At 37.5% G+C, this 13,594-nt stretch overlaps 1 protein-coding gene across 2 annotated transcripts in view; it reads left to right on the forward strand.

Moving 5' to 3' along the window:
* The window catches only part of PCCA (propionyl-CoA carboxylase subunit alpha), a 278,772-nt gene that overhangs the window by 90,812 nt on the left and 174,366 nt on the right, over positions 1-13,594 (forward strand). For both annotated transcript variants that reach the window (XM_068677675.1, XM_068677680.1), the window contains exons 10-11: positions 4,993-5,095; positions 11,014-11,108. In XM_068677675.1, the coding sequence (XP_068533776.1) occupies positions 4,993-5,095; positions 11,014-11,108 (198 nt within the window). The remainder of the gene's footprint in view (positions 1-4,992; positions 5,096-11,013; positions 11,109-13,594) is intronic.

A 13,594-nucleotide genomic window follows, 5' to 3' on the forward strand; every position in this document is an offset into this window, starting at 1 on the left:
CTCATTAAACCAAAAACTCTGAGCTCAACTATCTCATGATTGCTGTGGCCAGGGCAGCCACCTACCATTGCAGCTTCCACAAGGCCTTCCCTATTCTCAAACAGCAGATCTAGGAGGGCAGCTTTCCTTGCTGGCTTTCATAAATACTTGTATCAGGAAATTATCTTCAGCATGCTTTATGAATTTCCCAGACTTGTTTGTCAGTATGATATTCACAGTTCCTGTCTGGGAAGTTGGTCTCCCATAAAGATGAGGGCAACTGATCCAGAGATTTATCTTAGTTGCCTATAGAGTAGCTCATCCGTGCTGTTGTCCTGAGTGGGCTGCCAGTAGTAGGCACCCACAACGATATCTACTTTGTTCTGTGTCCCCTTAATCTTCACCTGGAGGCTCATCATCCAAGCAAGGGCTGTGTAGTCTAGTCTCTCCCTTACATACAGTATGACACACCTGCACCTTGCCTGCCATACCTCTTCCTCTTGAATGGCCAATAGGCCTCCATCCCAGCACTCCAGTCATGGGACTCATCACACCATGTCTCACTAATACCAGTGACATTATAGCTCAGGGAATGAACCAAAACTTCTTCCTGTTTGTTCTTCATACTGTGTGTATTGGTACACAAGCGTTTTGGATGCATTCTTGAACCCTCAGTGACCCCTAAAGCGCCACTGTAGATGCTCCCATTAGCCTTGCCACCCTCAGGCAGTGTCATGGCTTGGCTTAACCTCAGTGTTTCTAGTGGTGTCCCCTTCCACACTGATCCTAGTTTAAAGCTCTCTCAATCAGTCTTGCCAGGTTATGAGCCAGTGAATGTTTCTTCTATCAAGATGGGAGAATCCTGTTAGGCTCCAGCAGATCTCTGTCAAAGACTCCTCCTTAACTATAAAGGCCAAAACTCTGGTAGAGGCACCGGTCTTAGAGCCAGGCGTTGATGACCTGGGCTTCCTTGTTTCTTTCCACATCTCTCCTCGCTATTGATAGGATTGAGGTAAAAGACTACCCATGCGCTTAAATCTTATAGCCATCTTCCCAGGGTCCCGAATCCCCTTTTGATTTTAGGCTTGTTACAATATTGTAGGTACTTACATGATGAGTGGGAGTGGGTAATAAGCTGAAGGCTGTACTAAGCTCATAAACCTACTGTTGACATTAACTGATCATAGCCCCATGTAGGCGCAACATGAAGTTCAGTACAGGGTACAACAAGGCAGGGGTAGGTGTCTGGGAGTCTAGAAATTTTCTCTATCACTTCTTCCTTGGTTATGGGGAAACTGAAGGCTCTCTTGCTTTCAGTATGCTTGTAACACTTGCACATATAATAAGTCTGTGGGTTTCGTGACTTCAAACAGTCTGCTGCAAACTTCAGAAAGGATTTTGCTTGAGGGCCCTATCCTCTCTGAAGATCAGACTTTCATTTTGAGGAAAGATGGTGATGGATCTTTAAACAAAGGTACTTACTAGCTTGTAGGTTTAGGATCAGAGGTCGCTAAATAGGAACTAAAGGTCCTAATTTTTACTCCATAAATTTATAAATAGAAATTACTTTTTCTAGTTAATAGCTGCAGCTGCAAACAGCTTTTGTTGGAAATTGACACTGAATTATCTTCTAACAATTATTTTCTGAGGAATTTGGAGTATTGTGCCCTCCCCTTTGTAAAATTATCAATTTTATTACCCTCCTAAAGCAGTGCATTTAGTCTGTCAGAGTGCTCTGCAAAAGTGGGAATGTATGGGATTGGCCTCCTAGATCATATGTGGTCTGTACAGGAGAGGTATGGGCTGCAGAACTGTTCAGGTAAAGGGAAGGAGTGAGACTGGATGAGTGAAAAACAGTGGTTCCTAAAAACATTTTTTAAACACAGGTTTTTATGCCAGCTGCATGTATAAACATTTATGTAAAATACTGTGATTAGATCAATTTTATTTTAAATTTGGAGTTGAGCTGAAGCAAGGGATTATTGTTTTTTGTTTAAACTCAGAGAACATTTGAATATTTTTGGTTGCTTAACTTACCAGTCATATTTTTAGAAGGATTCAATTGTACTAATGATTATGAAACATCTGTTTTTAACTATGTCCTTTCTAATTCTAGCCTCAACAAGAGAAGACTATTTTCTTTTACTACTTCCTGATATTGCAAACTGAAATATTACATAATGATGGCAGTCTTTTATTAGTGTCTGTCTGCCTCCAAAAAAGTGGTTGTTTTAATTAAAGCAGTGATGCTGATCTTGGAGCTGGAGGCAAAAAGTTGGCATGGACTATCCCACTTCAGAAAACCGCAAGAAAGCATGTGGCAAGATCAATAAATGCTTTTGTATGGCTTATACTTCAGTGTGAATAAATGTACTGTAGGATGAGAGGAAAACCTTTAAAGACATCCTGTTCTTCCCCTTATAGAATCATTTATGTTTGAAAGGACCTGGAGAAATTATCTCATCGAGCTTCTTGCTAAGAACTGGGTCAGCACTGAATTTGAAGTAGATTGCTTAGAGATTTGTCTAGTTGGGTCTTGCAGACTTCCAAGGTGTGAGTTTTCACAGCCTCTCCAAAGAGCCTGCCATGTTGATTGGTTCTTTCCAGCCATTTTTTTTCCATTATATCCAGTTGGAAACTCCCCCTTTCAGTTCATGATCACTGTCTCTTTTCTCCTGTGTACCTCAATAAAGAGCACAGCTTCTTTGTCTTGATAAATTCCTCTTTAACTACTGGGAGGCTGCTGTTAGGTTCCCCCGAAGCCTTGTTGTTATCCAGGTCAAAACATGCCTCATCCAGTGAGCCTGTCCTAGTGTGCTCCAACCATTGTACTGGCTCTTCATTGACCTCAGCTCAGCATATTGAAATTATTTTAGTACTAAGAGCTCCAAAACTGGATGCAGTACTTCAAATGTGACATGTGCTGAATAAAAGGGAATAATTAGAGAATAATTTGCTCTACTGGCTATGCGATGGGGGATTAGCCTGTGCAGGACCCTGCACTTTGTTTTTGTGGAACTTTTAAAGATACCTGTAAGCTCACTCTTCTAGCCTGTCTAGATCTCTCTGAAATGCAGCCTTGCCCTTGAGTATGCTGATGCCCTCAGTTTAGTGTTCTCCATGCATTGGTGGTGGTGCATCCCAGGTCAAACCGGTTCCGAAGTAAATTCTTGGGAAAATTCCTTGTATTGGATTCCAAGTAGATATGAGCCCACTAACTTTGAACCTAAGGATGTAGCCAGTTTTTCACCTTAGTTGTGCACATATGTAGACTGTAATGTCCTGCCTTGGAAACAGTGGTACTGTGAGAGACCACCAAGGCCTGGCTAAAACTGAAGCAGATACCCACTGTTCTCCTGTAATTAGCAGATACAGTCATAAAAGATGATCAGATTGGTAAATCCAATCAGTTCTGGATCCCTTTCTTTTGTTTTTTAGTAAAGCTTGCTCAATGACTTTTCCAAGGAATTAAACTAAGGTGGACCAGATAGTAGTTTTGATTCTTTCACACTCTTCTCAAAGATGGGTGCAGTGTTTGTCTTTCTCCAGGCATCTGGGTTCTCTCCTGATCTTCAAAGCCTTTCGGATGACAGAGCAGCCTCCCAATGACATATGCTACCTATCTTACACTTGGTCATATGGTCTTGAATGGGTCAGTTTCTCAACAGATTCTTGATTCCATCCTCTTCCATTTCATTACCAGTAATTTTTCTTCTTGAGTCCATTTGTGTTGAAGCTGTCCCCAACATCCATCAGAAATGTCTATTTGCTTGTGGTCTTCTGTGTTGCTCTTCCAGCACATGTCAGGGAAGTTAATTTCCTATAAATAAAATCATAATAACAGAAAGTGTATTGGAGACTTTGTTGTGTGAAGACTTTGTCCACTTTCTTAGCTTGAACACAAACTTGCACTGCAGAATTCTTCTTACTGGCCATCTCCTTGATCCAAATGATCCAAACCCTCTAGCTCTCATCCTCTTGCCTTCCATTTCCTAAGAGATCCCTGTATTTGATCTGCCCTTTCACAAAAAGGGCAACCCTATTCTTTTGCCCCTCCTGAAGATTGGATAGCTGTTCATTGCAACAGGACAGGTGTATGACCTGTTTTACATGGTTATTTTAAGTATGTCCCAAATTCCCTTCCACTTCCATTCTGGGGCTTGTGTGGCCAGGAGAGTTTTGGACTTGGTCATAGACATTATTCCTTGTCGCACACGTCATATGCCACTTAAAGAACCTGTAGAAAAGTTCTGTGGAGCCTTTAGTTCCCTGTATTATGGTACATTTCACCCCACTGAAAACTGTACATTAAGTTGTTTGCAAGAAGTTATGTACCGTAGGAATAATCTTTCTGCCAGGAAAAATAAAGTAAACGAATATAATATCTTATAATCTTTGTTCGAGTAATTATGTATGTAAAAGGAAAGAAAACAGAGGGAAGTATTTGGAATGTGTGCAGTGTAAAACAATTCTATTTTAACATGAGGAAAAAGTAGTAATACAGCTGCATGTTCTATGAATTGAATTATTGCATCTTCAGGTTATGTGTTCAGTCACTGAATTTGCAAAATATGCAATATTGCATCTGCGTTTTTTCATCCAGTTGAACTACAACTAACGCCTGGCATTCATTCTTTAGTGTTAAGAGGGCTGTATACTTTAAAGAGTAGTGAGCTTCACTTTTACTTCTATATAATGTGTTTATTTTTGTTTACACTCTATTACTGTGTTGCTTCCAAAGAAGAAAATGACAGTAAAGTTATACAAATAATTTTTGTAAATGTTCAGACTTTTTAAAAAATTTGAAATCCTTTGCACTTGTTTTCTATGTAATTGAAGAAAATCAAGACATTTAAAAAAAAAAATCAAATGCAAATGATAAAACTTGTTTTTTGGATGTGTGTTGCTTGAAAACTGAAAGATAACTTTAATGAATAAATGTTTCTTCTCCTTCTATGATTCAGAATTTATCTTTTAAAATAAAGATTGTTCTTTTTGTTTTGGTTATTTAAGGGAAGGTTTCAGGTTTTCGTCTCAAGAAGCTGCTTCAAGTTTTGGTGATGATCGCTTACTGATAGAAAAGTTCATTGATAACCCTCGCCACATAGAAATCCAGGTTTGTACTCTTATTATTACTTAGTTAAAAAGGTTCAAACTGCTAAACCAATCAAAGTTCACGAAGTGAACATTACAAGCAAGAAGGAAGGCTGTGTAGAGTGCCTATGTATTGCATTCCAGGTTACTCCTTTAGCAGAGCTCTCTAGGGTACCATCACATCTGTTATGATAAAAACCTTGAGTATAGTATTTCCTTAGATTCCTTAAGCTTGGTATGTATAAACAGGTGAACAAAACATCTCAAAACGTAATTGTTGCTCTTCTCTGAGGATGGGATAAGATGCCTTTCTGTTTATGACTCAGTCTTAAAATCGTCCTATTCCAACTTTCCTTCTGTGTTCTAGCTTTAAGTAAAATAGTGTTGGGAAGCTCTTTGGAATAGAGCGTCCTGAACCGTCATCAAAACTGAGCTGTTCATTTTTACCTTGATGTATGTAAAGATGTAGTCTCATTGTTCACTGTATGAAAATAGGAGAGTAGGTAGCTGTGGGTAGCTGTGTAGCAAAATAATTACTTCGATCTTTGGGCTTGTTCTGCTCAAGTGAAATGACATAGAACTGTTCTAGTGAGTACAGTCAGTATCACAGGCAAGTTTTACTGAGTCCTTTTATAAGAGTCTCTACCAAACGTAAAATTTTAAGTTAAAACCTGTATCTCAGTTATAGAACAGCATCAAATTAAAAATATTACAGAAATAGCAGTTTTTCTAATGTGATTTTTCTGTTTTCCAAAAGGATTTCCTTTAGGCTAAGAAAATCACAATCCTTTATTTCTCACAAATGATTAAAGCTAGAACTTCCGTGTCCTAAAATGATAGTAAAATATTCACATTTAGAACTGCGATTTTAAAACAACCGTCTTCATGCTAAGAGAGAGATGATTGGTTTAATACTAATGATATCAAATATTTGTCATGGAATCAGGTCAAACAACTGCAATATAAGTAGATTTTTCAAAGCATACAGATTAGGAACAAGTAATTCAATTTTTCTAATTAAACCATTTAAAAAATTGCAGTGATCTGTAGATTTATTTATTTATTTTTTAATTTAGAGGTGATTTTCTTGAGCAGCCTTTTTTTTTTTTTCTTATGAAAGACAAGTTCAGTGATTGTGTTGCATTTTATTTTAGAGAAATGTGTTTATAAGTAACTAGCATATAGTTTAAGAGACTATGTAGTGTCCTTCCACCCTTAGTCTAGTACTTGATGGGCTTGATTAAGTGTTAGGGAACATTGTTTCAAACACTAGGCTAAAAAAGGCCTATATTCTTGTGTTTTCCTGTGTCTTGGACCATTGCTCAAACTGCATGGCTATCATGCACAGTGCAGCCTTCCTGTTTTTATTCTCTACCCTTTCTTTAGCAGGAAGACGATGAACCATACTCAATTAATTGAAAAAAAATGATTGTAGGCATCTGTCCTGAGGGCTGAAGTTTGAACTCTGGATCCTGATTCCAGTGCTTGAGCACAGCAGAGGATGTAGGAGTTCAAGCGCTATTATGCTTAACATTTTTCTTGCAAGTTGTAGGTGGTTTTGTCTGTATTTTGGTTTTGTATCTGATGTCTAATGCTGTCTGTGAACTCAGCAGGATGTGTGTCCCATTTTGGGCATGGTTGTTCAAAATCAGATATATTCTCCCTACCTTCTGGATTATGAAAATTTTTATCTTTTATTGGATCTAGCATTGAGCCAGATCTGCTAATGTGAAACAAGACTTGTTTTTGTTGGACAGATTCTTTAACAAAATTACGATCTTAAAATTTGGGATGTATTTGATCTTATGTAGGCAATTAAATTGTGTTTGTCAATAGGCTTAAAATAGTCTATCTTGACAAGAAATTCATAAGCAGTATTTCAGTTTCTGCAAAAGAAATTTGACTTATTCTTGTCCAAAACATAAACTTGAAGTTGTAGGTTTTTTTTTACAGCGAGACCTTCATTTTTTTTTGACAGTAGCTCAATAACTGGATGAAACAACAAATTTGATAGTGTAGGATGATTTGTGGGAGAGAAATATTCAACTTTTTTTTACCCTGTTAGATATGTGCCCACTCAAACTTGATAGACTTCCTTTTTTTTTTCCCTATTTCAATTTAGAACTTGTCTACGTGCAGGATAACTTACAGCATATGTGAAATGAAGAAACAATCTGTAAAAATGAAATTTAAACCTCAACCTATTCTCTTCTGAAGGCCAAGGGAAGACGTATAGTGAACGTTTAGTTTCAGCACTAACCTTCATTGCAAAAGAGCTCAGATCACTAGACATTCCTATACTTTCTTGATAGGACCAATAATTTTTGGATACCTGCATCTTTCTTTTTTCTTTTTTTTCTTTTTTTTTTTTTTTTTTTAAATACATGGCTCACTGTACCTTAATATTCTGTTTCTCTTGGTCCTTGCAGACTTGGGTTAAAATTGCAGTATGCTATATAAAAATCCAGTCAGGCTACCAGCTGCAGTGGAAGAAAAGTGTCTTCAGGAAGATTGAAAATACATTTGGAATTAATTTAGAGACTGAAATAAATTTGGCTTATATTTATTTTTGAGATCGGGCTACAAGGCACTGTTAAAAATGCAGTAGAACTGAAACAAGTATGTTAATGTGCTCTAAAGTTGTCTTGAATAAAAATGTTTTAAAGTGTGTGCTTTGGCTTGGGATTCTTTTTGTTGTCTTAAAGTTAACCTTTTGTTCTAATCTAAGTCTAAGACACCTCTTAGGTCAGTGGAAAGAGGTATGTACTTCCTCAGAGACAGTCCCACTGCCCTAGAGAATTTGGGATGCTTCATTTTCTGAAAGTGCCTTTTTTTCTGCATTGTTTAGAGAGAGCTTCAACACTTTCGTACAGGCTCTCTGATGACTTAAGTTAGATAAGGTTTGATTGTTCCATACTTTCATCAGCTGGGGCCAGATTTTGCATTCTGTCTTGGTTCCTTTAGTTTTAAAAAGTCTATTACCTTAAAATTAGCACCGTAATTAAGAACAACCAAATATTTTTTGCCTAGATTAAACAATATAGCTATGCCATTTATAATTAATGCCACATAAATTTTTATTATGACTGTACAATGAGTGTTGTTTTCCTTACACAAACACTTTGATGGTACCTTGTAACAATATCATGGTGTATCATTTTAACTTCATGTTCTAATCAGCTTTAGGACGTTGGCCTTGATTCATTTTCAAGCTACTAAATATACAAACAATTTGAGACCAGATGCCAAATATTTATTACGTTAGCAGTAACTTTTAAACAGAACTTTTTTTTAACATTCCCATATAGCTCCAAAGGATTGGTGCTTGAAATTGTTAAATAAGGGGCTTCCTGCGTCTAGCTATAAAACAATCACTTTGTAAAACATGAGAAAAGACTAAAACAATTAACAGGAAAAAAGAGTCCAAATAGACTTTATGCTTGAACTGATTTGAAGTCTTGTTCTCCTGAAATATCTGACATAAAGGATTTGAGTTTAAAGAGTACTTGTAATATCTAATTATTACTTGGCTAAATAGCAGACCTACAACTGGAAATTTAGCTGAATCATATAGAAGCAGTTGTGATAAATCATATTGAATTATTTTAGTGTATAGATGTGCATAACATATACTTCTGTTCTAATTGTCCCACAAAGCAGAATATTCTTGTATAGGAATATTAAGATATTTAGCAAAATGCCTTAGCTGTGACCTGCATTTTTAGTGAGATGTATACTGGATTTTAACTTCACCTCAGAGATTGATTTGAGTGTTCTGTAAATGTCTTCTGAAACATAATTGATTTATGGAATAAGTATCTTTTGTTTCAGATAATATAAGCAATGAACCCAAAATGGAGTTAAAAGCCTAACTAACTAGTTGTTTCATATTACTTTGTTCATAATTACATCTTCATAGCAAATATCCACATCTGTCTCTTTTTGGGCCACGTTGCCTGTGAATGCAGTAATACAAATTTTTAAGATACAGGTTGCAGAAATTAAGAAGAATGCAAGAAATGCCCTGGGCGGGGGGGGGTGGGGGGGGAAAGTACAAGATGGCCTGAAAAATATTTTATTCCCTTTTTGGGGGAGGGAGAGAAGAAACTCAGAAACTTATTCTTGTTGAAATATTCCAGGATATTTTCTAGTTTGCCTGTTTTGTGAACTTGTATTCTGTGGGAAGTTGTAGGCTTTGTAATGAAGCAGAACTGCTCACCGGGAATCGTCCTATTTACAGGACAGTGATTTTCCAGCCACGTACCCATACATGCACTGTTTTAATGATAATAATTAAAAAACTCATCTCCCAAATGAGTTTCTGTAGAACTCCATGGTGTTTAGTTCTGGATTGGGTGATTTAGGACTGACTGGAGTGGGAAGTTGCTTTAGATGCTGTTAGGTTTTCTTCCCCTTTGTGTAGGGGAGCCTGTTACAGAATCTAGCAGTTGGCTGGAGTACTCTGGTGCTGCCTGTTGCAAAACCTTCTGCGGGGCAGGGAAGAGAGTTTTGGGACAAGCTGTAGTTCTGGAAATCCTGTAGTTTTGGAAATCCCTTGGTGTCATTCTTGTAGAGCCCTTTTTAAAGGATCTTTCCTCTAGGAAGTTCCATAAACTTATGGGAGCTCAATGAAATTTGTGAGGAAAGGATAAGTCCGATCCCTCAGAGTGCAGAGCACTCTGGGTCTGATGCTGCACAGCACACGAATCATCTTCATGAGATCAGCGCCTCATTTCCAGTCGCATCTACCCAGATTATTCACGCATCAGGAAACATTGGTGTCATAGATGCAGGAATTCATCTTGCTTAGTGCCGTACTCTCTCTGTGGTGCTAAAAGGAATAATAAATAATACAGGTTCTTTGTCACAAATGTAAGCAGATATGGTTGAGTTCACACAGTTTGAGGACGATTGTTTCCATTTTTTTTATCTTGTCTGTTTTCAGTGTAGAACTGCACTGTTAAAGAATGAAGCATGAATATTGGCACAGGTTCCCGCAGATCAGAGCAGGAAGATAGATGGAAGAAAATGGATTAGAGGGAAAAATTTATAAGGAAGAAGGGAGCAGGTGTGGTCTGCAAGGAAAGAAATTGTTCCAAGAATAAGTACATAGGGTATAACATCACAAGATCGGAAGAAGTCTACTTGAATCCTGAAATCCAGTCTCCTGCTATTGCAAATAACTGTACTGTACAGAAGAATTCATAAAGTTCCTTTTCTTACTTTTCCTTACAGTTTGAACTTGCAGAATCAGTTCTGCTACACTGAACTTGTGTTTTTCCTAATGTGTAATTTAGGTAGTTGGATCTAGATGTTTGTATGTTTAACTCTTTCGTGGTCTGAAGCTGCAGTCAACTGTAGTTGACTCCTAAATTTTGAGAAAATCCTTGGAAATCCTACTACCTTAATTTCCATTGCAAGTTTCTTCCTCGTTAAGCGCAGGATGCTCAGCCTACTAAGAAAAACCCTTTAGCTGTTGTTTCTGAAAGCTTTTGTCTGTAACTCATGAGCTAAATTTGACATGCCTGGAGATCTTACTTTCCTTTGTTGACAAGAAATAATGCTTAACAACACACTTCTTGGTATTTCATTATGCAGTACAATTTTAGAGGCTTGAAAATACATTTTTTTTTCTTGTTTCAGTCTTATGATTTCTTTTCCCTTCTGAACTTTTTGGGGGCTTCTCACAAGAAGTGAGTGCTCTTTTCCATATACAGACTGTAGAGAGGCATTAAAATAATTCTGTTTAGAATTTGAAGTAGCATTCAACTAATATTTCATATATAATTGATTTTCTCTACTAGCATTTTTTCCCCAATTTTAATTTCTAGATTGGAAAAAAATAAAATTAGAGTAATTGAGTGCTATTGAATAGCAGTATAATGTCAAAAGGTCGTTTGTATGCTTATGTAGGTTAATAGAAGCATGTCATTGTTTCAGGTGTTGGCAGATAAACATGGCAATGCCTTGTGGTTGAATGAAAGAGAGTGCTCTATTCAAAGAAGAAACCAAAAAGTTGTGGAGGAAGCACCAAGGTATGTATACTGCACTCCATACAGCTTCATAGTTACTGAAAACATTTTCAGAAAGCTCCTGATTTTATTATACAATTACAAGTCAAGTTATTCTTTTTAAAAAATGCCAAGAAAATAAATGGTACGTTTTAGTATATTACAGTCATTTGAATGTAATGCAGCTTTAATGTACTTTAGAGAGTGGTTTGACCTTGCTTCATTAAGTCATTCTGTAAGAAGAAAAATGGTGGTTTATTAGAAATACTTTCTTTCATGATCTTGTATAAAATAGAAGTGAATCTTACTAATCAAATACATGGAGCATATGAGATGGCTTGCTTATTACATCTGAGAGAGTTTTCTTTTACGTTGCTAGTCAGCTTTTGGATTTAAGAGTCAAATAAAAAATGAAATATCTTTAGGAATGGTTAACTGGACATTTGACTGTTATAGTAATTTTTAGATGGCCTGATAATGCAGTTTATTTCTATTTTGAATTGAATATTAAGTTCTAAGTACTCTGCACCACTTTTAGTGCCTCTCATGGGAGTGAGCTATGGGTGTAGGTGTCCAGTAGTGCTTAAACAGCTCCTGTTGCTTCCTGTAGTGCTTGTGGATTTCTCAGAAGCATTATGCCTAGGAATCAGACTGTGTTTTTGTTTGGGCAATGTGTAGGCTTCATGTCACAATGTTAATACCTGTGTGTATATATGTATAACCAAGCACTTGAGAGGAGAGTCTTTTGCTGCCCCAGTACCTGTAGGCTGCTGCCTGCCACTACTGCCTGCTCATACTCCATGCCTGTGGTGAATTAAAAGGAGCGATACGTCTTTCTGTCACCAGCCAACTGTGATTAGAGTGTTTCTTTCATCAGAAATAACAGCCTTTTAACTTACTTGGGCTTCTCTGTTGGAGTTGCCAGTAAGTTTTTTCATCCCTTCCTATAACTCTACAAAAGAGCAGGGGCAAGCCAATAGCTTCCAAAAGTTGGCATGAAAATTCTTCTTTCTCATTGCTGCTGAATGTTTTAGACTTTGCCAGACCATTATTGAAAGCCTTATCTGACTTATAGCTGCTTGCAGTTGTCTGCAGAATCCATTTATTTACAAACAGTTCCAAGAACATTGCAGGTAAGCAAGGCAGTAACTTCTGTCAGACGCTGTAGAGACCCTAAAGCCTTCAGTTAAATGTTCCAAATAATGACACAACTTCTCTTGTACAACTGGGTGGAGGAAGTATGCTGTCCTCACTAGTTTGTTTGTTTTTTTTTTTTTTTCCCCTCCTATTTTGTATGTTAGCTGCTACTAAGAATGTGGAGCTAAGTTGAAACCTTTTTTTTTTTTTTTTTTTCCCCTGCATGATGCTGAGGAGATGGGAATGTTGTGGGCTAAGATGTTTATTTTTATTTTGTATGATGTAGGGCTTTTGACTCTGGCCTCTTCTCAGGCCTCTTTTGATTCCCTTCCTGCCTATGGTGCCTTTTTCTGAAGTGCCTAGCTGATTTTGACAGACAGATTGTTGGGGTCCGTTTGGCTTTGAAAATAATCTTTATGATTTTGCTAAACAAAGCTAAGTCTGCAGCTGTTGAACTTGTCCTAATGGGGTCATCTCATGTTTGAATCTGAGGTTTTCATAGGGAAGTTCTGTCTTGTTTTAAAAAATAAAACAACAACAAAATACTCGTCTGTTGAGGAGAGAAAGCTCTTTAGTTCGCAACGTGATGAGCTTACTGTATTCAAGGGATTCATGGTGGGTCAATCCCTTGTTCTCAGATGGGAGACCAACAAGCCTTGCTCTTTCTCTTTTACCATAGTCAGTTGTCCTACTTTGTTCCAGGAAGCATGGACAGTAAGAGCATCACTGTTTTTTTAGTTAGTGCTATTTGTAGGCTTCTCAGCACTCTTTGGGAGCTGGGCAAAACTTCCGGTGCCTTGCAACAGTTTTGTCTTAGCCTTTAGCTTCAAACCTTTTGGGAAGATGCTGTTGACTTTTCATGTCACCACACAGGCTGAAATTTAAACAGATGAGCAACATTTAATTGTTGTTGTTCCTTAGTTCAATTTTTGTTCCTGCTCTGCCCAAACTCTCTCTGTTCATTTTCAGAGAGAGTTGCTATGAGCCAGTGTACTTTGGCAAGACAGAAAAAGACAACAGCCTAGCATTTTGTCTGGTAGAGCAATTAAGAAGGGAGTCTTCACCATGTGGAGAAACAATGCTCATAAAGCTTATGAGAAAATCCACTGATCCCTCATAATCAATCTAAAATAAATTGATCAACAGAATGTAAATGTTCAAGAATCTTAGTTGACTTGTATCTTAGTTGAGTATCTTGAATGGCGTTATGGAGAAGTGCCACGTGAAGGCCCTTCCACTTGCTGTGATCATCCAGCACTGTGCTTTGCTGTGGTAGTCAAAAAGATCAGACATTTGATCCCCCATGGACTGCCATTTAAGTATCATATCTCAAAGTGCTTAACATTGGGATGCTCAGACACTGGGTGTAACCT

This window comes from Anas acuta, chromosome 1 (genome assembly GCF_963932015.1).
Source record: "Anas acuta chromosome 1, bAnaAcu1.1, whole genome shotgun sequence".
Taxonomy (NCBI): domain Eukaryota; kingdom Metazoa; phylum Chordata; class Aves; order Anseriformes; family Anatidae; genus Anas; species Anas acuta.